Source organism: Nelumbo nucifera, chromosome 8, assembly GCF_055504915.1.
Source record: "Nelumbo nucifera cultivar China Antique chromosome 8, China Antique-T2T, whole genome shotgun sequence".
Classification (NCBI taxonomy): domain Eukaryota; kingdom Viridiplantae; phylum Streptophyta; class Magnoliopsida; order Proteales; family Nelumbonaceae; genus Nelumbo; species Nelumbo nucifera.
Window position 1 is genome coordinate 42,827,079 of NC_142656.1, and position 25,408 is coordinate 42,852,486.

General features: G+C 39.4%; 1 protein-coding gene across 1 annotated transcript in view; it reads right to left on the bottom strand.

The window, feature by feature from the left end:
- The window catches only part of LOC104589685 (coatomer subunit beta-1-like), a 30,647-nt gene extending 7,775 nt beyond the window's left edge, over positions 1 to 22,872 (bottom strand). Inside the window, exons 1-3 of the mRNA XM_010248087.3 lie at positions 22,510 to 22,872; positions 20,207 to 22,270; positions 14,140 to 14,649 (exon numbers count right to left, since the gene is read on the bottom strand). Coding sequence (XP_010246389.1) covers positions 14,140 to 14,649; positions 20,207 to 22,255 — 2,559 coding nt within the window. The 5' untranslated portion in view covers positions 22,256 to 22,270; positions 22,510 to 22,872. The remainder of the gene's footprint in view (positions 1 to 14,139; positions 14,650 to 20,206; positions 22,271 to 22,509) is intronic.
- Positions 22,873 to 25,408: the final 2,536 nt, after the last annotated feature.

A 25,408-nucleotide genomic window follows, 5' to 3' on the forward strand; every position in this document is an offset into this window, starting at 1 on the left:
TAGGCGGCTTTGGAAGTCTCTAGGCCCATCTGGGCTGTTGTTAGCTAAGGATGGCCTGGTCCAATTTGAGTCCATGTGCATGAATATGGGCTGATCTGGATCTCCTCTTTGCTTTGTCAGTGTTGCAAGACTGATGGGCCTTGGGCCCTTGCATGTTTGCCCTTGTAGATGGACTGTAGAGTTTCCTGATGTGAAGTCCATGGTGAGATGGGCCCAGTCACAGACCACGGGCCCTAGTTGTCTTAACCATTGAATGCCTAGTACCACGTCTGCTCCACTGAGATGGAGAAGATATAGGTCCACCGCAAACTGATGACCCTGAATCTTTAGTGGTAGGCCCATGCAAATGCTATTGCAAGATAGGCTGTTACCGTTGGCCACATGAAAGGCCGTTGTTGGTTGAACCGGAAGTCCCATTTTATCCACCAAGACTTGAGTTATGAAGTTAAGGGAGCTGCCACTGTCTATGAGGATTGACACTTGGCGTCCTAGAATCAGCCCTGCAACTCTCATTGTTTGAGGGGATGCAAGTCCCATAAGGGCTTGTAAGGATATTTCGGGCGTGCCATTGGATTGTATTTCCCAACCTGGGTTAGATTCTCCGCAACCGGTGATGTCGTCTTCCTCTTCGGCATCTGTTTGGAGGAGAAATGCTTGTTGTTTCTTGCAGCGATGGCCCGGCCCAAATTTCTCTTTGCAGTTGTAACAGAGACCTTTGTCTTTGTAGGCTTGCATCTCTGCCCAGGTCAGCCGTTTGAAAGGAACTAGTGGGCCTGGGCCCAGTACTCCTTCCTCCTTGTCTGGTGTTGTCGTTCTTTCTTGCTCCCTTCTTGCTCCTGGACCCCATGGTCGTTGCACCTTTCTTGCTCGACTGAACTTGTCCTCATACAATCTTGCTAGTGTTGCCGCATTGATGACCGAAGTGGGCTGCATCGCTTTCACTTCCAGTCGTAGTTCTTCTTTTAGGCCGCCAACAAAGCTTTCCACCAACGCCTTCTCCGTCCACCCTTGGACTCTCACGGCCAGCCTTTCGAACTCCATTCGGTATTCCTTTACTGATCCCACCTTCTGCAGCTTTGCCAAATTTTCATCAAGATCTTCGAACCCAGATGATCCAAAACGGACAGTCATGGCGTTCGTGAAGTCTGCCCAGGTTTGACGAGGGTGCCCCCTTCGGTACCATTGAAACCAGAGGATGGCTTCTCCTTCAAGATGCGCAGAAGCCAGAGCTACCCTATCTTGCCCCGATGTTTCATGGTAATCGAAATACCTTTCGGCTTTGAGAATCCAGGGAGTTGGGTCGCCACCTGAGAAGATGGGGAAGTCGATTTTGGCTATTCTTGTTGCCGCCCCTGTTCTACGACTGTTTTCATTGCTGCGCTCTTCTTGGCTTCCTCTGTCAATGTTCGTTGCCCCTTGCTCCAATCGAAGGAGGAGAGCAGTGAAGCCTTCCTTCATTTCTTTGAGATCTGAAGACGTTCGATGGATCTCGACCTCCATCTGATCCACTCGGGTGTCTACTGACGTGTTTCTTGTCTTGGTCATGTTGACTCTGATACCAAATTGTTAGGAACCTGCCTAACTCAGGGCTCTTCGAGGGGCCAACCTCCTGAATTCTTGGAAGGAGAGAGAGAGAGAGAGAGGGGGGGGGAGAGTTCTAATGCTGAAAGAGTCAATGTCCTATTCCTTTTCTACTCTACTACTTATAGTGTTACAATCTTGATTGTTACAGTTGTTACAAGTGGACGGAAGTTGTTACAATTGGACGGCAGTTGTTACAAGTGGATGGCAGTTGTTACAAGTGGATGGTTAGTTGTGCTGATGTGGCCTCCTCTTGTAAAACTGATTAACTGCCTTCTGTTGGTCTGTTCCAACAGTTTTGACAATCGGCATCAGTGGAACCTCTTAAATCCACCTCCTTCTCCTTCAATCCATTCTCAACTTTACTAAAACACTCATTCGCACCACTCAGACCTTCCTTCACCGAAGGGTTAGAACCCGAAGTAAACTTACCATCGAGCACCTTTTGATTTGCAGCTTCCACAACCTCCACATGATCGCCCCTGTTCCAAACACAGCCAGCAAGCTCTTCCACACTATTATTTGGGCTTTGCTCCGCATCACTACAGACAGAAACCTTCGGTAGAATTGCAATATCCTTTTTCTTCCTTTTATCACCACTAAAGACCTCTTGTTCCCCTCGTACCCCTCTCCTATTTCGAAGCTTATCCAGACTAATCTAATTGAACCCTTCCCAATAACAGCCTTTGAATGTTTAAACTTTGCTACATGTTTTCTATTTAACTTAAACCAGAGTGAGTTGAAGTTTTTTCTTCTACTTCTTGATGGAGATTTTGGGAGGTGGGCCCCAGCTGCATCAACATCCTCAAATGGGTCCCACTTCTTTTTCCTTTATTTGAAACCTTCCCCAACTCTCCCTTCTCTACCTTCCCAGAGTCTTGAGAATCAAAAAGTCTCAAGTCGACCCAGCCATCCTCATAATTTTTTTGTTCCCAAACTGCCCTCATCTTTAACCTTCTGCCTTTCCTTTGCTACCATCCCGTTCAACTTACTGTTCGACCCAACCAAACACTGAGAATCTCTCCCCTCCTTCCCAAGAAAAAAAAAAATCATCCAACCAACCACCAAGGTAAGTTCCTTCTACCACCAGATTGGAGCAGCAAAGAAACAAGGACAAGATGAATTTCCTTCACCTCAATTAAAATCCATGCACAAACAAAGTTTTTCCACTCAATGGTTCTTGACTCTGCAAACCTAAAATTTCCATATGCATTCCCAACATCTCTAAATGTTTGGAAACACCAGGCATGTAGAGGAATGCCAAAGACATTTATCCAAACAAAGCTCAACGACCCCATGTTTCTCGACGCTTCAACAAGAGGCTTCCATCTCCCCAACCTTATAACTGGAAACATAAGCAGATCTTGTTCATAAATCATAATCGAGGATGTCAAGAGCTTCTTTCTCACTGCTGAAGGTGAAAAGAAAGAACCCCATGCTAAGCCTCCTCACCTGAAAGGATCTACTTGGATTCCACTTAACCATTGCCCAAACCCACACTTCTTTCACATCTGGCTCAGAATTAACAAAGCGACCAACCAAGCTTCTGTTTAACAGCTTAAGCCAACCAACTGTTCCTCCAGTCGAGCTAGCGACCACCTCTTGCATCATTGAATCATCTCGTGAGCCCACTAGTTACTTGCCTGACACCTCACTCCTTTGTTGATGCATTGTCAGTATCATCAGAACACTCCCCTTCACTAGCAACATTTGCAGCACCAAAGGTCTCTTCAAACTTGCATCAAAGGGAATTGGAAGCCTCCTTCTCAAAAGAAGAAATATGGCATATGATAAAAAATTTGGAAGTGGACAAGTCACCATGTTATGGGCCCAGGCATAGGATCTCGTCACGGGTCAGTCCACGGGTAGAACCTCTAGCTTCCCCTTGCCCCTGCCTTTGCGTGCAGACCCTATCGTGGCGACCTAAGGGGTGATTTGTCCAAGAGATCACCCTAACTCTCCTCAACTCGTCTCTTGACTGAAATTCTTCGATGCCTTATTCTCTAGTCGCAGCTCCTTAAATAGGAGATTACAAGAGGTGAGGGTCCTCCTTGTAGGAAGACTCCTTGTTGAATTCGCCTGCTTACAGATAAGACTCCTAACTTGGGAAGGATAAGGCTTCCCTAAGATAAACAAACTCCTACTACTCTTCTAATAAATAAAGTAAGAACAGATAAGAGAAACTGCTAAAGATAAGTTGTTGCTGGCTAAGGATAAGATAAGCTGATAAGATAAGCTGCTGCCCACGTGGGCCCTGCATCACTGCTGCTGCCGGCGACGGTAAGTCTTCCCCACAAACGCATCCACAACGATAGTATTACCAATCTCTTCTACAAGAAATGTTGGGAGGTGGTAAAAGTGGACCCGTTAAAGGTATTTCAGGACTTCCATCAAAATGCAGCCTTGGAAAGAAGCCTGAATTCTACCTTCATCTCCTTAATCCCAAAGGTGGAAATTGCAACAAACATTAGGGATTTTAGACCGATTAGTTTGTTAAACAGTTTCTATAAAATCATGGTTAAGGTCCTTGCAGAGAGATTGAAAAAGGTATTAAATTTTGTGATAGAAAAAAAAAAAAACAGTTTGCTTTTGTGTTGAGCAGACAAATGCTAGACAGTGTCTTGGTGGCAAATGAGCTAATTAACTCAAGGAAAAGAGAGGGGAGGCCTGGGATGTAACGTAAACTGGACTTGGAAAAGGCTTACGATCATGTCAACTAGAAATGCCTAGATTTTGTCTTGGAAAGAATGAATTTTGGCCAGAAATGGAGGAATTGGATCAAGGGTTGTATCGCCTCTCCAAAGTTTTCCATCCTGGTGAATGGTCAGTCTGCTGGTTTCTCAAGAGTTCAAGAGGTTTACGGCAAGGGGACCCCTTATCCCCCCTCTTTTTCATTTGTGTGATGGAAATTCTAGCCATCTTTACCAGCCAAGTAGGGGACGAAGGGCTGTAGAATGGTTTTGAAACAACCTCAGGGGGGTAGAAGGTTCAATTGCTTCAATTTGCTGATGACACCCTTTGCTTCATTGTTGCTGATGTGGAACAATTGGAAGTTTTGCTAGGGGTGTTGAGTTGGTTTGAAGTGGTGTTGAATCAAAGTATATTGGTCGAAGAGCAGTTTAATTCCAGTTGGAAGGATAGAGAATTAAGAAGCTCTTACTAATGTGCTGGCTTGTTAGGTTGGTTCTCTGCCTGTAAAGTATCTAGGGCTTCCTTTGAGAGCCAAGTGCACCTCCTCTATAGATGGGATCCTGTGATGAATCGTGCCTCTTGGAAATCTAAATACCTAGCCTTGGGAGGTAGAATTACTCTCATAAAGAGCTCCCTTTCAAATTTACCCTCTTACTTTATTTCTCTTTTCCCAATTCCGATAAAAGTGGCTCAAAGAATTGAGAAGCTACTGAGGAGCTTCTTATGGAGAGGTTGGGAGGAGGAAAAGAAAATCCACATAGTAAATTGAGACCAAGTGTGTGCACCAAAAAGAAAAAGGATTGGGGATCAGAAATCTGAAGACCTTCAACAAGGCTCTATTGGGGAAATGGATTTGGAGATTTGGAAAAGAAAGGGAAAGTTGGTCGAGGAAATTACTAGCATCAAAGTATGGTACAGAAAAAGGTGATTGGGTAACCGTTTCAAACTTCTCTTTGGGGTGTTCTTTATGGAAGAAAATTATGGAGGTTGCTCAACTTCTAAATAGAGAACTGTCCCTTAAACTGGGATCTGGTCACAGACTGAGATTCTAGAAGGACACTTGGTGTAATAGCAAGCCTTTAGCTGAGTCCTTTCCCTAGTTATTCCAGCTTGTAGAAAATCAAGATGCAATGGTAGCTAGTGATTTAAAAGGCACACTTGAGGCGCACCTAGGCACATAGGCAAGGCGTATTTTAAGGTATGCACCCCACCTAGGTACTAGGTGCAGCCCTATCAAAAGGGACATGCTTGGTATGCCTGGTGCACCTAGGCATGCGCCTTGCAAGGATTAAAGTATCAGTATCGCGTATCGTATCGGACAACTTGGATTCGGATACGCTTTGGAAATGCATGGATACGGACAAAAGATTTGGATACGCTAGGGAAACACATAGAAATTCCATAAATGTATCAATAACACCAAATTTAAAATCAAATAACCACAAATAATCTATAAATACCTAGTAAATGTATATTTTAATGGTAAGTATGAAAAATATATTACAATTAATATGTCAAGATGCATAAATATCATACAATTTTATAGATAATGCATCAATCAAGAGTTCAAGACACATAAAATATGTACATATTTTATTTTAATTATTATATCAATTATTTTCTATTTTACTATTTCTTACTTTTTTACATTAACAAAAAAAAAGTCAACCAAATATTAAATTCCCAAACGTAAGTAAAATATAAATTAATAATTTATAAAAATATATAATTTTAATTTAAAATAAATCAAATTTGTTAAAATTTCTAAGATATATAGCAATTAAAAATTAAAAATTATATTATATATAAGTTGCAAATTCTTAATTGCTAATATAATCATTACATATTAGTATTTTTGTTTCTATAGTTTTTCTAAAATTAAAAACCATTTTTGGTATAAATTTTCATTGATAGAATTGATAGATTCTTTTTAATATTATATTCCCAAATATTTTGTAAATATTTAATATGTTGTTATTTAATGTGAGGTAAATTAAAATATTAATTAATAATTTATATATATATATATATATTAATTTTAAGTATTAAAATAATTATTCTATTATTAATATTTCTATTTGCATACACTTCTTGATATCAAAATCATTTTTTGATTTTAATGTGAATTTGATAGGTTATTTATTTGGTTATTGCATTAGTTTATAAAATAACAATTTTTAATATTATTCTTTTAATTTTTAGTAGGATTTGTTAAACATAAATGTGTTATTTAATAGAATTACATGTAGTATGCACATACAGTAAAATAGAATTAATTGTATTTCAATAATTAACATGAGAGTCAAGTTGGACCAATGGTTTAGAGGTGAATTTAGAATCGCATAACGTGTAGGGAGACTTAGGTTCGAATCGCCCCTTCCTCAAAATCTGTTTTTAACAAAAAGGCAGGGCCATGCGATGTATCGGTCCGTATCGCATTGTATTGTACCGGTACACATCGATACGGGCTCATATGCACCCGTATCGACTCGATACGCACTGATACGCACGAATGGCGGGATAAACTTACAGTCGTGACGTATCACGTACCAGGTAGGGTCGATACCGATACAATACACCCCACATCGGGTGTATCGTGTCGATATTTAAATCTATGGCACCATGTGCCTCAGCCTAGGTGTGCGCCTTTTGAAAATTTCACGTTTTTTGTTTTATTTTAACCTAGCGACTAGGTCGGGAGCTCCACTTCGGTTCACTCGCTCACTTATTTTCTAATGTTGTTCATTCATTCATTCTAATAAAATATCTTCTCAAAAGGCAATTAAAGTTATAAAATCATCATTTGTATGTGAGAATTAAGAATTTAAGACCCTAGCATGGACTGGTTTGGGCTTGCCTCGAGGGGCATGGTAAAAAGGCAGCCCGTAGAATCAGAAATGCAATATATTTTACATCACTCTTTTTTGATAAATGATGCTTTACATCACATTAGCTATTTGAAGTAATGTAATTGAGGAAAAAATCAGATTGTGGATATTTTTTGATAATTGAGAATTAAATTTATTAAACAAGAAGAATAAAGCTTTACAAGCATCCCTTGGAGAGGCCCGAGATGCAGCCTCCCCTAAGCATTACAAGCGATCAGAAATAAAGATTACAAAGCTGCCCAAAATAACTGATCCCTAGAGGACCCCTGTTTAGGAAGAAAATCAGCAAGGCATATGACTCCCTACCCACCCATTGGAATCTGCACACTGTGTGTGTTGATAAGCATTTCACTTTTTTTATGAGATCCCTATAACTCTAAACAACTAAGTCTGGATTTGACAACCAGCCGACTATCAGTTTAGAATTGCCTTCAATTAGCAAGTTCTCCACTCCTAATTGTTTGGCAATCTGAATCCCTTGTACTGCGGCCAGCATCTCAGCTCTTATGGAATCCCCTATCCCCACCGGGCCTAAGAAAAAGATGATGTTGCCATTCTCATTCCTCAGGACTCCTATGCCAAACGGCCATGGATTACCTTGACTACTTCCGTCAAAATTCAATTTAATAACCCCTTGTGTTGGAGTTACCCAGCCTTGCACACACTTCGGTTAGGATTCTGGGTTTTACATACTTGAAAATGCTTTATATGTTTGATTTTATTTTTAAATTTTCATTTGAATACGCTTTATAAATGTTATGTTTATGTATTTTAATTTTACATAATTGACTACTTCCGTCAAAATTCTTGACTACTTCCGTCAAGAATTCAATTTAATAACCCCTTGTGATGGAGTTACCCAGCCTTGCACACACTTCGGTTAGGATTCTGGGTTTTACATACTTGAAAATGCTTTATATGTTTGATTTTATTTTTAAATTTTCATTTGAATACGCTTTATAAATGTTATGTTTATGTATTTTAATTTTACATAATTGGTTTTTTAAACCATTTATTTTAAAATTTAAGTTTACACTTTTTATTAATATAATTTTTTTTGAAGAGTAAAAAAAAAAATTATTAGAACTAAAAAAACAAAAGCAGTCCAAATACAAGCATTTCCCAGGTTTAAAAGATAACACCTGCCCAACATAGAGAAGAAACTAAAACAAGAGCTCAAAAAACAAGAAGGTACTGCAAACAGTCCCGAGGTACAGCAAATTAATAGTCTTCTTCAAGGAAATCATCTTCTCCACCTTCCTCATTCCATGCCTCTCCTCCTTCCCCATCCACGATCTTCCTTGAGCTTTCCACCCTCTTTTCTTTTTTAAAAACATTGAAAGCCCTTCTAGTGAACTCCTTTCCTCCCCAAAAAAAAACAGGCCTAAGCTCTTACCCACCTGAACTCCCCTGTTAACCAGACATTTAATCTCCATTATTCCCCCCTCTCACCTATAATGGTTGAAGAAGACGCATGTGAATTTTTTCCACTATCTCGATTGCCCTTTTCCACCTTATCCACCATCTCTAACCTCAGTTCCCAACCTTCCTCAGAAGCTGACATCCTCTGCAGCTCTACTCCTTCTAGATCTTGTCCTTTAACTCCCCGAAGCTCAGAACTCTTCGTATTCGAGGCTTTACCCTTTGAATCTCTCTTCTTATAGACTTTCTTAAATTTGTTAGTGGGACCAGCACCGATCAGCCCAACTTTCAGTTGAGAGAAGACTTTAGAGACATGAACAAGGTGAAACCTGCTTTCATCTTTTCCTTTCCTTAAAATCTTTGGAGCAACATCGTCCCTAACCTTGATATCAGTTCTTCTAACCCCAAGTCTTCCAGCTGGGACTTCAAAACATAAACCCTCTTCTAGATCTTCTGAAGAGCCACTTTCTTTTTCTGTGCCTGCTCAACATGACTTCTTTGTTCTAAGCTCTTAATTTGACCTTCTTCAAGACCCTCTCCTTCTCTCCTCCCCTTCTGTGTACTTTCTTCCTCCCTTACACCCTCCTCTCCTTCCTTTAAACCAACCTCCTTTCCTCCCCTATCTTCCTAACACCTAACAACTTCCTTATTAGACAAAACCAATCGCCCCTCCTGAGGCGAAGCAACAGGGATCTCAACTTCAAAAGTACCAAAACAAATAGACTTACCCAGTGGAAGATTAAGCATTTTCTGCTTCAAACTCCCAACACTCTTCTCCCCATGGGCGAGCTTACCTCCAACACCCTCAATTGGGCTAAGCTCATCCTCACTATCTCGGCTCCCCTCAACTCACACTTCTCCTTCCATCTCTGTCAAATTTGGCAATGACCCAAATCCATTCCTCTGTCTTGTCAAAGTGAAGCCTGTGAGAAGCTCTCCTCTTTATCCTCTTAAACTGCTTAAACTTGGTGCCTAATCCATTTCTATCCTTTGTTTCGTTTTGTTTGAACCCCCTATTACTGCCGCTCTTAAACCTCAATCTTAGAGGGTGGTCCCCACTCCCAACACCCAAGGCTTCGATCAAATACCGAGACTCGCTTACCATCCCACCCTCTAAGTCCTGCCTTTCCACATTCTCCTTACCAAAACCATCCATGTGCCTCCCTTCTAACATCATAGCTTTGCATGAAATTACCAATTTACCCCTCGACTCTTCTCCCCCATCATCTCCCTCATTCAAACGACCCTCCATCTTCCCCTCTTCACCAGAGCCATGGACCTGCAACTCCAAACCAACTCAATCTCTTCACCCTTCCTATTTTCTTTTCAGTATGTGCTTTAAGGAACGTGTTGCCTTCCCCCTCAATGAAAATCCTCAGATCGTAATTCTCACCTACAAAAAGCTAGAGATAAGGAGCTTGGGATAACAGAGGCTGCATCGACCTCCACCAGAATTCTCGCAACGTCAATTTTCTCCCAAGTCCTATTCCTTTAATCGGCGTTCAAGAACTTACCGTAGGCATCTCCAATCGTTTTGATTGATTCGACACTCCACACATGCAGGGGGATTCCCAGGACTCCAATCCACATCGCCCTCCTCCTTTTACCTTCTTGAATATGTCCTATTGCAGGAAACCACCAGCTTAAACGTAAACCACAACTCCTCTTCATCTTGCCTTCATGTTCCAACACCCACTCTGCCTCCTCTCTTCCATGAAACATAAATAGAAACAGTCCTCCATTAACCTTTTAACACCCAAAACTTTCTCTTTACCCCACTCAAAAGAGGACCAAGGGTAAGTATGGGGATGAGGCTAGATAGGGTGGTCTCCTTAAAGGACAAAGAAGGATTAGGGTTAAGGTCGCAGGGGGAAATAATGGGTAGGCTTTTGCTTATGGAGAGATTTAGCAAAGTCGGGTAGTAAGAGTAGCCAGGGAGAGTGTCCCTCGGTCGTACTTTACAACCTCTTTTTATAAGGGAGTTCCTAAGACTTTAAGGAGAAGGATTCCAAAAAGGATTTGATTCCCATTAGGAAAGGGAATCCTCATCTTTATGTCGGTTATCAAAGGAACGCCACTAGGGTTTCGCCACGTGTCTGATGAGATCCTCTAAAGACAAAGTTCCCTTTTCCTTGAAGATTCTCACCTAGCACTTGCAAGCTACATCTCATCATGGGTTTCCTCGTGGCCACATGTCAAGGACAAGGTTTGGGTTTGACTGGCATGCTCGGGTGTCCGCTCGATCACCTTCGAGGTGCCTCGTCACAACTCATTGTGACCAAAAAGGATGTCAATCACCCGTAGGTGGGTATTCGCTAGTATCGGGGTGTATCTAATGCTCATTACAGTATGGGCTGCCATTCTACATCCATCGCAAGGTGCTAGTGATATACCTGATTAATATCAGGCCTACGATGTCAATTTAGGTTTGTCATGAGTCTCAGGCAACACTCATTGCAAATCGTAGGTTTGAGGAGGCAATTCATGCTTATCGTAGGCCATGGATGGCTTTCTGAGCTCATCGCAAGTATATATGTGTCTCTATTTCAATACCTTTATCATGATTACGGCAATGGAGGATGGCATGTACTTACACTAGGCTTCCACGTCTTTCTCCTCCAAATCCAGTCGAATGAACCTTCCGATTAAGCTTGCATTTATAATCTTCAACCTCTCGTCAAGCTCTCCAACTTGATTGAAATCGATTTGAATCTCTCCTTGGTTCAATCATTGTGTAGAGAAGGGGTGGGAGCCAATCACTCATCTTCTTTTTCATTACTATGAGACCAAGAAACAATGGTACTTTTTCCTAGGATTTTTGTTTTTTTTAATTTTTGTCTTTTTTTTAATTTTCTTACATTTTTTATTTTCTAGCTTTTTTCGTATTTTTGTCCCTTGCTTCAAAAAGGTGCATGCCTCACCTTGTGCCTTGCACCTCAAGCGCAAATTGCCCCTTGCGTTTTTTTTTTGTGCCTTGCGTTTTTATAACACTGGTGCCACTATATTGGGTTGCTACATCTCGCATTGGCCTATGAACTATTAGGTCTTCCCCTAGGAACCAACCCAAAGGATGCTAGTTTCTGGAGTCCAATTATAGAAAGAATTTAGAAGAGGCTTGATGGTTGGGAAAAAGGGTATCTATCATTGGGAGGTAGAATCACTCTAATTCGATCGACCCTAGATAATCTTTTAGTCTTTAAGGCACTGGTCAATGTGTGTACAAAGATTGAGAAGTTATGAGAGACTTTTTGTGGGAACCAAAGGAGTAAAAGAGATCAGAGTTAGGTGGGACGGTGGAGAGATAAACTTTGGACAAGGATGGTATTAAGCATACATGGGCTCTCAACTGATGGATGGGATGGTGGAGCACTAAATTGGGCACTCATGCCTCTCCTTAGAAGGCCATCAATGGTATCTTACCTTCCTTTGGTTAAGTATGATCTATGTAGTGGAGACCATATTAAATTCTAAGAACATGTGTGGCTGGGTCCCTCCCCTTTAAAAGATCAATTGCCATCTCTTTTTGCTCTGAGCCGCTTCAAAAACAAGCCAGTTTCTAATTTCCTTGTCCTTCTAGCTCTACTTGTGGCATTGGTTGGGATCTGGGTTTTCGTAGGGGTTTAAGGGATTCAAAAACTCCTCATGTCTCTAACTTGTTACAACTATTAGAAGATGTTTTCCTTGATTCTTCCAAACCTGATGGCCAAATTTGGACTAGGGATGCAATGAAGAAGCCAGATATTCAGATCTGATCCAATCCGATTTAATTTCATAAGAAATTAATAAATTATTAAAAGAAAAATAAAATATAATAATTTAAATAAAGAAAAACAAAAAATACAAGTATCTTTTCAACTACTTTCATCATATATATACATGTTTTTATAAATAAATAAATAATATAACAAATTTACAAAAATGCAATATAAATAATATATTTATAAATAAATAAATATATTATATGATCCGATCTGATTTCTGATTGGATCCTATTATATGATCCAATCCGAAGATCTGAACTAGGGAGATCCGAATTCGACAAAATAGGATCAGATCGAAACATGATCTGATCCATTTGCACCCCTAATTTGGACTTCTTTCCCCTCCAGTTCCTTTACTTGTGCTTCATTTTTCCAAGCCTTGTCTCATTCTGATATGGCTTCTTCGCAACCTTTCCCAGTTAAGGAGGTTTGTTGTAAGCCTATTCCGCCCAAGGTTAGTGCATTTTGTTGGGAAGTTGTTCATGGAAAGATTAATACCAGTGATTTATTCAAAAGAAGCGACCACAATGGTGTTTATCCCCCCCCCCTAGATGTTTTTTTGTGAAAGGCCAATGGTGAGAACTGTTATCACTTGCTAATTTCTTGTTCTTTTACTACTTGTATTTGGGAATGGTTTCTCTCTTTATTCGGCTGCAGGTGGACTCTGCCAAATAATGTTCAAAGCCTATTTGCCTCGTCATTCTTTGAATGGCCACACAAAAGGAGTAGGATTATGTGGAAATGTATAAGGGTGGCGACTGTTTCAACTGTATGGGAAGAAAGGAATGCAAGGCTGTTTCAGGACAAGGAAAGCTCCAAAGAGGCTATAATTTAAACTGTCCTGATCAGAAAAGCTAATTGGTTAAATTCCATGGATAAATTCTTTAATATGTTAATGGATAATCCTCAAAGGAGCTGGAAGGCAGTGGCTGAATCACAACCTAGTAGATCAGTAGCTAATCTAATATGGTGCCCACCAGACAGGGGATTCATGAAACTCAATTTTGATGGAAGTTGTATGGGTAATCCAGGACCTTCAGGCATAGGAGGTCTGTTCAGAGATGAGAAAGGTAATGTTATGGCACTTTATTCAGGACCAGTTGGGGAAGGAGATTCACTTAGAGCAGAGGTGCTGGCTGCAATGGAAGGAATACAAAGAGCTAAGTCTGCTAAACATCAGAAAATTAGTTACTGAAGGAGAATGCAAACTGGTGGTGAATTGGTTGCAGTGCAATGATCAGAGGATGCAGATTTTTAGCTCTCTAAAACAGAAATTCAAATGGACAACAAAAGATATGGAAGTAAAGGTCCAATGGGTTAAGCAGTCTGCTAACTCTAGGGCAGATGGTTTAGCCAAGCAAGGGGTGGAGAGGGAGAATCTGTTTTGTAAAACTTTTATAGGTTTTCAGAGAGAGACAAGTCTGTCTCTCAATGTCTGTGTGTATATTGTACCTCTTGTATCTATCTTTTTATCTTTAATATAAATCTTGTTGTTATTGATCGAATAAAAAAACTACCACCAATGCTACTGCAATTGTAACAAAATCATGGCAAAGAAATATCTATGGTAAGTTTGTTTAAATTGTTGGACTAATGTTCTAAACCATTCTCTTTTATATGGAAATACATACAACTCATCCATCAGTCATAGCAAAAAATGCCTCCACCCAACAAGAAAATCACAAATAAACAAACAAGAAAAATGACACTTTCCACTATTTTAGGCAATTCTATCAAGAGAAAAAGAAATAATTATTGCATTGAAAATAATTCATGCAATAAAATGATATACATACCTTGTTTTCCCACTCAAACTCAGCCCACATAGTTCTGAATGCCACATCAGCGCATGTTGCAGGAGATATGTAGTCCATTATATCAATGTGGATGTCATTAAGGACAATAACAGTTCGCTCAAGCACATTTGAAGTTTCATAAACAATGTTCCCAAATATAACTCCTGTTTCAGTTGAAGAAACCTTAATGTTGGCTCTTATCTGTTTACTTGATTCTGGAGCTAGTGTATAATTCTGTGGGCGATCAACTAGTTTAAGATCACCCATGGTGGCCAACTCCAAACACAAATTCTGGAGAGTCTCCTTAGTTCGGTTGATAACTGTAACATCAAGCACAATGTCATAATGATGGACTGTCACATAAGCTTCAGCATATACAGGATCACTGAATCCTGTAAGCTGAAGAATGCGATTCAGCTTATTCTCATCATCTCCATCCTTAGTGAATTCTCCTGTTGCACGTTTCAAATCATCCTGGACTTCATCTTCCAATTCTAGCTGGCTCATACCCTGGAAAATCAAATTTATTTGACAAATTACCATAGTTGTTATATATTAAGATCAAAACCACCAAATTGGAAGATAAAAGTACAAAATAACCTTCTAGACAAAAAAAAAAACACCAAATAAGTTCACATGTAAATGTCTCATATATGAAACACCAAAACATTTCAGATCCAATATTTAACATGCCCACATAAGTACCAATTCTGAGTACTTCAACTTATAACAGGGGAAAAAACTAAAAGAAATGAAAGCTAAGCTCTCCCCAGGATCCAATATTTGAGATCCTGGACAGAAGTGGTAATAAACAGTAGCTAGACCTGTTGAAAGTGTAAGATTGGTTTGGAAACCTCCAGCTTTTAACATGTTAAAGTTGAACTTTGATGGCAGTTCGTTGGGTAATCCAGTAAGGGCAGGAATACGAATTTTTAGAAACCACTAAGGAGTGGTGCTGGCCCTATTCTCAGGACCAGTTGGTTTTGGAGATTCAGTTCAGGCTGAAATTCTGGCTCTCTTACAAGGTTTGAGACCTGCAGTACAGCTAGAAGTAAGAGAGTTGGAAATCAAAGAGACTCACAATTAGACCTCTCCCCCCATGTTTGTTGCCTTTGCTTGGGCTGTGGAGAGACAATTACACATCTTTTATTATCCTGTCCTCTTGCTTCTTTTGTGTGGAATTGGTTTTCTTCTCTGTTTAGTTGCAGGTGGACTCCTCCTCCGGATGTGGTCGTCACTCCTTTTGATCTGAGTTTTTTCACATCACCAAAGAAAAGGGACAAAATAATGTAGAGGGCAACAAGAACTGCTATTGTTTGTTCCTTATGGGAAGAGAGGAATAGCAGGATATTCCTCTCTTCCTGTTTAGTTGCAGGTGGACTCCTCCTCCAGCTGTGGCCACTCTTTTTGATCCGAGTTTTTTCACATCACCAAAGAAAAGGGGCAGAATAATGTAGAGGGCAACAAGAGCTGCTATTGTTTGGTCCTTATGGGAAAAGAGGAATAACAGAATAATCCAAGGAGTGGAAAGAACTAAGGAGTAAGTCATTGACTCCATAGTTGTTAGGATCATACATTGGCTGAAAGCAACTAAACTGTTCAAAAATTTCTCAGCTGAGGATATGCTAAGTGGATGGTCAGTATCTTCAGTTGCACAAAGTGTAGTTCAGCCCCTTTGGGCACCTGTAGCACAACAAAGAGTAAAATTGAATTTCGATGGAAGCTCATTGGGAAACCCAGGGCCCTCTAGAATTGGGGGAGTTTTCAGGGATGGGGAGGGCAGAATGCAAGCACTTTATTCTGATCCAAAAGGTATGGGAGACTCCTTAGGGGCTGATGTTATGTCTCTACTTCAAGGTATGAGATTGGCCAAGCAATGGGGATATCAAAACCTTGAGGTAGAAGGAAACTCTAAACTTCTAAGCTTGGGCGTATGGACCCTTAGACAACAGATGAGGGAAATACTTTGCCTAGCAAGAGAAGTGGGAGTAATATTCAAATGGGTAAGGAGATCAGCCAATTCTTTGGTAACAACTTAGCAAAGCAGGGGACTCTCAGGGAAAGCTTGTTTTGAGCTGTACTGTTGAGATTTGTATGGGGTCAACACTCATGCTATAAGTGGTTGACACTTTTGTATTTAACTGTTATTTTAATGAAAGTTACTGTTTCCAATAAAAAAAAATGATATTCTAGCAAGGAGATTCAATTCTACTTTTAGATGGATATGGACTGCAAATGGGTTGGCGGATGTTTTGGCAAAGCAAGGAGTTAATAGGCCGAATTTATTTTGGGCAAAGTTGTGATCTGATGTATTTTGGGGCTTCTATGTAACTTAAATGTGAAATTTGGGGATGACATGTTGATCATCAAATTGTATTAACTATTTTTAATTAAGTTAACTCTGCTGATAAAAAATAGACTATGGAACACCCCCACCCCCCCCCAAAAAAAGAAAAAAGGAAAACAAAAACAAAATCTAGAACCTCCATAACTGGAACTCCAATTGACCACAAGCCAAAATCAGACAGGTAAGTTAGAGTAAGATCATCTTCCATATCCTAATTAAATGTTTGCACTTTGCATCAGTGGTCACAGAGCAGAAAAAAGCATTCAAGACCAGAGCCAGAGCCCTAATCTTGCAACTAACAGGTGTCTATTGCCATGAATCTTTTACTTTCTTATATTAAATATATGGAGTAAAAAACCCAAAAAAAAAAAAAGAAAACTTGCAGACATCCTATAGATAACTTCCAATGCCCATTAATTTTTTTCCAAACTAAATAATACTAGATAAACACTTCCAATGTCTACTGAATACTTTGTTCTAGTGCCAATTAAGGAAAGACCTTTCACAACAGTTGATAACAAAGTATCCCACAAAGCCTACCACCATATCTGAATTTGAAATTTGCAGGACCCCTACCCTTGTACTACATCAATTTGGAATCAGAAACAAATCCATAGGCATCAGAGAAAACCCTAGTAAAACATGTCAATCCATAGCTATGAAGAAGATAAGGATTGACTCCATGGTTAAATTGATCCTGGCATTTAGAGTCACTTCCTTTGGCTATGACTCAAAATTCTTTAATGGATCACAAAGTTGAGCAGAAATTTGTTACAATCAATTGAAAATTTGACATTTTAAATGCCAAGATGGAAGCTTACTCATAAAGAAGGGTATTGTTAATTTGTGAAAGTTCTATAAGTGCCACATCTAATTGAGTATCTCAGCCTACTTTGGAATTGATTTTTTTGTGTTTTTGATCAATAACTCACATATTTCATTAAAATTTGAGAGAAAAAATACAGGTACAAAAAATGGAGATAAACTCTCTTATCTCACCTAACCAAAACAACAAGACAAGAGAAAAATTACAAGATAGCCCAGAATAAAGAGTCCCTAGTTGCCCCTTGTTTAGCTAACCCATCAGCAAAGGAGTTAGGACTTCTTTTAGCCCAACTCATCTTCACCTCAATATTCTTGGTTAACCAATTAAATCTCCTCTTCTCATTGCTGTAGTTCCAAAAATTAGCAGTATCATTTCTCAGCCAATCCACTATCAGTTTAGAACCACCCTCTATGACCAATTTGGTGATGTTCAGTTCAATTTCCCTTTGAGTTCCTTCAATAACAGCTGAAATCTCAGCTTTGGAATTGAATTCTCAGCTCTTTATTCCTACACTACTTCCGGCAAATTTCATTGATGACAACAATGGTTGTTATGCTCAAGCTTTGGATCTAATTTTTATTCTTCCTCACTTCAAAACTGATGAACTATTTCAAACCATGGGAGAATGATGACAGATATGAAAGCAAGGAAAGAATCCAAGGAGAAATAAATCATTTTTTCAATTCCTATACCAATTTCAAATCTATCTATCAATATTTTATAGTTGTAGGTATCATAAGAATAGGGTCTTAAGTTTTCTAGGAATATATTGTTATTAGTATATCAACATCACTATTTATGGTAATTTTTGAATTGCTATTTATATCCATAATTGCTAAAATCACAACTTTCTACTTTTAGTAATTTCTATTTTCTACTGTCTTCACATTGAGTTGGTTTTAGTAGGATTAGTAAAGTGCTATACAATTTTTAGGAGTTAGAGTCTTTATTTAAGATTCCCCAAGGGTTTGTCTTAGTTTTGAAGTTGTTAAAAGTTGTTTTAGGTCGGTTTCCTAGTCCAAACTGGAACCTATAAAGGGACGTCCGTGTGCTTATGATTAATCTATAAATATAGTCGTAATTAAAAATAAAAGAATTGATTTGATGAAATAAAGTTTGGTTTAGTGAATCCTGGTTATTGCCAGGATTTTTTCTATTTTTTCCTCTCAAGTATTTCTTCTTCTATGTGATCTATCTATCTCTTTGTTGTGTACTATAACAAGAGATCTTTTTTTCTAATTTTTTGCTCATTCTTTGGTGGGCAACAAGATGTCTACTTGCTTCTCCATTGCTATTCTTCATTCTTAATGACCCAATGCCCCCCCCCCCCACTCTCACCCCACAAAACCCACCACCAGATTTGAAGTTTGTGGGACCCCCTACTTTGTCCTACTCCTACATTAGTTAGGCAGTCAAGAAATAAACTATCCAAAAAACGTGTACAGCAAAAATGCAAATTCTGATATGGATTAACAGAAAAACTACAAATGGTATGATGAGAAATAATCATATTCATAGGGATTGAATCCCACCTTCACCAGGGTTGGGGAGTTACAGGTTTGGGCGTTGGGGGATGGGTTATCCCCTGTTCTATAGCTCCATAGTACCCAAAAAAAAAAAAGTAATATTGAAGGGTTAAAAGATGAAAACACATTTAGAATTAAAAAGGAAAAAATCAAATCATATCTGAAATAGGAGTCAGAACGAGTCTGCACCATCAAAAATGAATGGAGTCTGCACCAACCAAAGAAACAAACCTGCTCAGAAAATGTATTTCATTCACCATACCTCATTCAAAAGCTTCTGCCCTATTTATAGACTTATATGGTGGAATACTTATTATAAGAGAATATTGACTTCTAATCTATAAGCCAGAATATTTTCTAGGATTTTGTAGAGATCTCCTAAGATCTCTAAAATATTCTCTTAAAGAAAGTAACTATATTGCCAACTAAACTCAAAATAGGAAATAATCTCTTCCAAGTACACTCAAGGTAGACTTAATCTCTTCCAAGTTTACAAAAGAGGAAATTTTGGCAATCTTGCTAACTAAAAGGGTTGATATAGCTACCCACAAAATTTTCTTCATGCATCCAGCTGCTAGTGGATCCATGAATAGCATGTAGCTCATGACAGAATTCTCTTTTTTAGCTGATTGTGCCCTTCATCACCATCTAATTTATCAATCTAACTTAAATCTTCAAGTATTTTAGCATTCTATATATTTTTCTATCTTTTTTTCACATGTATGCTTGTCTTATAGACCAAAAGCATGACTATTTTGAACAAGCAGTTATTCCCATTGTAAAAATCTATACCGGTATGGAACTGTCACTACACAAAATGGCCGCTGTTGTTACTAAATTAGCAACACTAACTACCAAAGAATTCCACTCTCTAAGAATTGATCATATATGTGAACTCTCATGTTGGCCAAGATCTTATGAGCCATATTCCATCAGGATTGCTCAAAAGCAAACAACATTGGTGAGAGAACAGAAGCAAAATAGTAAAAGAAAAACCTATATTTATGTGAAAATAAGAAGACAACAGGAGAACCAAGATAGATGTTAACGTTCATAGCCACCCTCCCCACCCAACACATACAGAAAGGAAGAATGAAAAAAAAAAAAAAAAAACAGCAAAATCATCCCACTATTGTAGTTCAACTGGAGAAGTATATCAATACTTATAGGAAAGCAAAATGTAAGCACGAATCTGACAACTAATTACTTAACTTCTGTAAATATGGAAATAGAAGAATTAAGTATGTAGCCTAAATATGAGAAACCATATTTCATAATTAGCTCTAATAAATAAAAGAAAGACAACTATATGATTTTATCATGTTTATTAAGCTTTTTAGAATCCCAAAAACAGTATTTTCCTCTCACCTTCCTGCTCTTCAAATGGTAGAAGTCTATTAGGTCATCTGGTTGTGCATGAGAAATCTGAGCCTTTGCTTTTATCTCCTCTGTTTCTCGGAACTGCTTATCTGCAAGCATTTTAACAAAACTCTCACGACATGACTGCAACCATATTTTCCTCATCTCATCACCAGTATTGCATAGCAATCTTATGCAAAGAACGATCCTGTCATAAGAATCATTGTCTATTGGATGAGATAGAAATGAAGACTGTCCTAGTTGCAGCATTGAGACCATAGTCAATAAAGCCTGAGTAGTTGCTTTGTTCACTTCAACTTTAGTTGGCTGGACCTCTTCCAACCTTAGAACAAGTTTTGTCAGAGTGCAGGCCATGACTGCACCTAGAAAAAAGTCACCTGTAAGAATTAAGGATCTCAAATTCCCAGAAGAGGTCAAGGACCCTGGAAGAAGGGTGGAAGTTGTCACAGAAGTTTCTGAGGCAGCACTTTGTGTTGCATAGGTCCCATCTGCAAGAATTGCTGGTCTCCTAGAGGATACAGTGATAGAATTTACTTGTTGAAACTGCTTCTGATTATCTGCAATCTCTCCTTCCTCTGTAACTGTGTAGAATGGAAGGTCTCCAAGACATTGCTTAATGGTTGCAATCCCACTCTCAACTTCAGAAAGTGAGATACAGTACTCTCCAATGATCCAGAGAGCACAGGAACAAACACGTGCAGCACGGATCTGGTAAAAAGTGTCCAAGAGTCTGGTTATTATCGAAACTCTCAGTTTTGGATTCGTTTCAATTATCTCCCGGACAAATATAACCACATCAATAGCTGAAGCAACATTGCTGTCCCCTAAGAAATCCATCAACAGATGGACCACTGTGCTTGCAACCTCTGGGAACTTGATTGCACAAGAATGTATGGCTTGAACAAGCATTTGTCTGTACTCTCCATTCTTCTCAAGCTCTGAACTCTGAGTCTTTACAACTTCCTTTTTCAATGTAAGAACAACCTCATCAATATTCCTTGGAGTTATCAGTTCAAGAGCAATGTCAATTGTTTTCCTACGGATGTCAAGGTTCGGGCTTGAGAGTGCCCTAAGTATATCCATGGTCATCTCAACCATGATATCTCTGTGAGAAGATTTTAGCTCATTCAGACGATCAAGAACAATAAGTTTGACATTGTTGTCACTCTGAGAAAGCAAAAGTTGGCAGTAGGTGTTCGCAGCAGCTCTGATAGCTGTTGGTGCAGATGAAAGAGAGACCAATGTCCCAGCACATTCATAAATAACAGCTGTTGATGGGGCATTTAACAGAGAAATAATGATCTTTATATATTTCCCCTTCTCTCCCAGATTTGTTCTGCAGACTTTGCGGATCAGCTCTAGTACAACCATCTGAAGTGGTTCTCCCCACTCAGTTACACTGTCAACATGGGTGAGAAGGTAGTTAATTGCCCGATCCTGAGCACAGTTGAAAAGCATAAGGAAGGCATTCCTCTTGGCTGATGGGTCCTGCTCTGATGTAAGTGCCTTCTCAATCATCTCAGGAGCATCAACCAGAAGCTGATCTCCTTGTGGAAGCTTGTAAATGGACATCACTGCAAGAATTGCATTCCTCCTAATGAAAGGGTGTCTATGTTCCAAGTTAGACAAAACTGATGGGATCAAAGGCTCAATAATCTCAGTCTCATTCAAACGGCAAAGAAATCTGAGAGTAACACCGCGAATGTATTCATTCGGGGACTGAAGATTATTCCTCAAGTTTTGGCAGATCAATATCATTTCTGGGAGGACCTTTCCTTTAGCATCCGTCTTGTCAAGGATCTCCAGGTAGAGAAGCAAAAGCTTTTGGATCGTGTGATCGTCACAGGGCAACACATATCGTAGAATTGTTATGAAAAGATGAGGTAACGTTTCGCCATTTAACAGAAGCATGATAGCTTTCTTCATCGCGTCGATCTTAGCCGGAACATCACCATCTTCAAGAGCACTCTTTATCTCATTCGCAAGAGAAGGAGTTCCTTTGTCGAAGTGAACAAGCAAAGTACAAGATTTCTCCATTTTTCTCTTCTAAACCTACAATGAGTCTCTCGGTTCAAGTTCGGAACTCTTTATGACACAAAAATTACCCTAAAGTCACCAAATCCTAAGCAATTCCGCTAAGTTCACTAAAACCCAGTTTGTCAAGAGTCCATCAGACTTCAATGTCATCAAATAAAAATCACAACAAAAACACTATAAAAATCGAGAACCTAACAACCCTCCAGTTACGAAATCTTCAATTGCAAAACAAGCAATAGAGATTCGAGACATACCTTGTTATAACCAAATCGAAAACCTATACGGAAAAACCCGAGAAATTCGATTACTCCCACTTCCACCCTCAGAATACAGCTAAGTAGTCCTCCAGAGAAAAATGTGAAACAGAGACGAATCCTGTAGAATGACGCAGCTTCTTAATCAATGGCAGGTATTATCACGCAAGCAGATCTAAAGCAACCATATGAAACGAATTTGTGAGATCCAGAGAGAAAAGAAAGGAGAGGGAAAGAGTAAGAGAAAGACAGAGGAGGGGAGAGAGAGAGAGAGAGAGCGAGAGAGAGGTAGTCAGAGGAATTTCCTATCAGATCTGCCGTTTTCTGAGAGTGTTTCGCGAGTATTAAAAAAGAACTATTACAGGAATGCGAAAATTACGAACAGGGAAATACCGTAGATTTCACGAATGAGTATAGAGCATTGAAAGAGAATTTTATATGAGACCCGGTGAAGTTACACGTCAAGAAAGGTAGTCAGAGGAATTTCCTATCAGATCTGCCGTTTTCTGAGAGTGTTTCGCGAGTATTAAAAAAGAACTATTACAGGAATGCTAAAATTACGAACAGGGAAATATCGTAGATTTCACGAATGAGTATAGAGCATTGAAAGAGAATTTTATATGAGACCCGGTGAAGTTACACGTCAAGGCTCTCTAAATATTCTTGACTGGTGGGCGTTTGGCTACAAAGAAAACGAATAAAAATTGATACAAGAAAATTACTTACCTGGAGAAAAAAAAATTAAGAGACTAAGAAGGTAGATTTTCTCTTTCAATCTCTTTTATTTTATTTTATCTCTAAAAAGGAGAAATCCTAGGAAAATTTTCCTCATATTTCTAATTGAAAATTTTTATTTTTTTCTTACTTAATTTATTTTCTCACCTCTTTCCTATCAAAATTAAATTGAGCACCTAGAAATTTACAAGATTGACCCTCAAGTTGGTGAGATGGGTCAATCAGGACAAAATCATGAGAGGGATTCCAAATAGGTCAGAGCGAATTTAGACCCACTCAGCCCAATCTAACGACAAAGGAGACCTAAGACAAAGGTGCTAATTTTTAGGTCGATAAGGATGTTGATAGGGCCGAAGCTTTGGTTGAGTTTTGACTTTTGGCATAGATCAAATTAGTATTTTTCAGATTTTTCTACCAAACATTATTTACAAGCTGTTTGAGTGGGGCCCACATGCCCACATTGCAAAACCAAAGTTGGTCATAAGAATGCCCTCCTAAACAGGCAATCTCTTCTAAGATTAGGGCTAAGATATGGCTAATTAGGGTTGTTAATGGGTCGAGCAGATCGGACAAACCCGAACCAAAGCCAACCCCATTTATGTAGGGTTTTCTCATGACCAAAGCCAATCCCATAATTTTTATTTAGGTGGTGCGTCAATGGTTTAATCATTTGGATTAAATTATTTATGATTAAATAATCAAATTTTAAAAATAGATAAAAGCAAAAGTAGAGGAAATACAAAAAGGCCACATAACTATTATTATATATTTCACAAATTAAACAAAAATAAGTGATAAATAAGAGAATTAATATTGATGTAGCGCGATCTGATTGCTCCCTGTTGGAGGATGATCTGGCTTCCAGTCGGACGGCGAGCTAAGCGGATCTGCAAAATAAGATCAGAGAACCCGGGGCGGCTAACCCGATGAGGTCGCTCCGATGCTTAAATTAGTAGGCTGTTGCGAGCTGAAAATTGCTTTGAGAAAATAGAGAGCTAGAGAGCAGAGAAATCACGCGTACCTTGAACCATTGGGGGTGGAGCCTTTATATAGTTGAGTCCTCACGGGTTTTGCGGATCGATTGCGGGATCTTCGTCACGATGAGATCCATTTCTGCTTTAATTGGGGGATAACGTTGTCAACTGATAAGGCTTATCAATTCCGCCCGAACCGGGCGAGGAGGAGATAAGGCTTGCCGTTACACGGTGTGATCCCGCGAGGTTCGGAATCCGTTGGAGGGATTTTTGGGATCACCATGTAGTGGTCTGTCGGTATCCCCAAGTTGATGCCTTTAAGTTTTGAATTGGGTTGAATGCCGAAGTGCCTTGGGATCGAGGTGATCCTGTTGTGATCTAGTACCGAGGTGATCTCGTCCTGAGGTGACCTTGTCCCATGGTCACCTTATCCCGAGGTGATTGAATATCCGAGCTCGATCTGTTGTGGACTGGTCATGTCAGGCTGAGTTGTCATCTTTTGGTCAGGTCGTGTCCACGTGTCCCCTCTTTACTAAGTCGGGCCAAATCACCCTTCATCAAATATCTTATTAGTGATGAAAGTAGAATAAAAATAAATAAATAAGAGAATTAATATCTTATTCATGACCCTAGTGGCTAGGTCAAATAGTTAAATGGTTTAATTGTTTTGTTTTGGTTCATAATGGTTTTGTAAGTACGTGCATTCCTCTATTGACATAATCACGATGAAGGTACTCAAACAAAACCACATGTACCTACGATGAGCTTAGGAAACCATCCAGGACCTGCTACGAGCAACAAGCATCATCTGAGACTTGCGATGAACATAAGACAATGCAACCAACCTTGAGACAAACCCAACATATCACTAGCACCTCATGATGGTAGCCCACACTGTAACAGTTGATAAACCCTTATGCCAACAACACTTGCCTACAGGAGGGAGGTTAACACAACAAGTTGCAATGAGGCTTCCCGGAGATGACCAAGTGGACACCCGAGTATGACAGTCAAATCCAAAACCTTGTCTTTGACACGTGGCCGCGAGGTAACCTACAACTGAAGGTAGCCTGCACATGCCAGGTGAGAATCTTCAAGGAAAAGGGAACTTTTTCATTAGAGGATCTCGTCAAACACGTGGTGAAACCCTAATGGCGTTCCTTTGATAATTTGCGTAAAGATGAGGACCC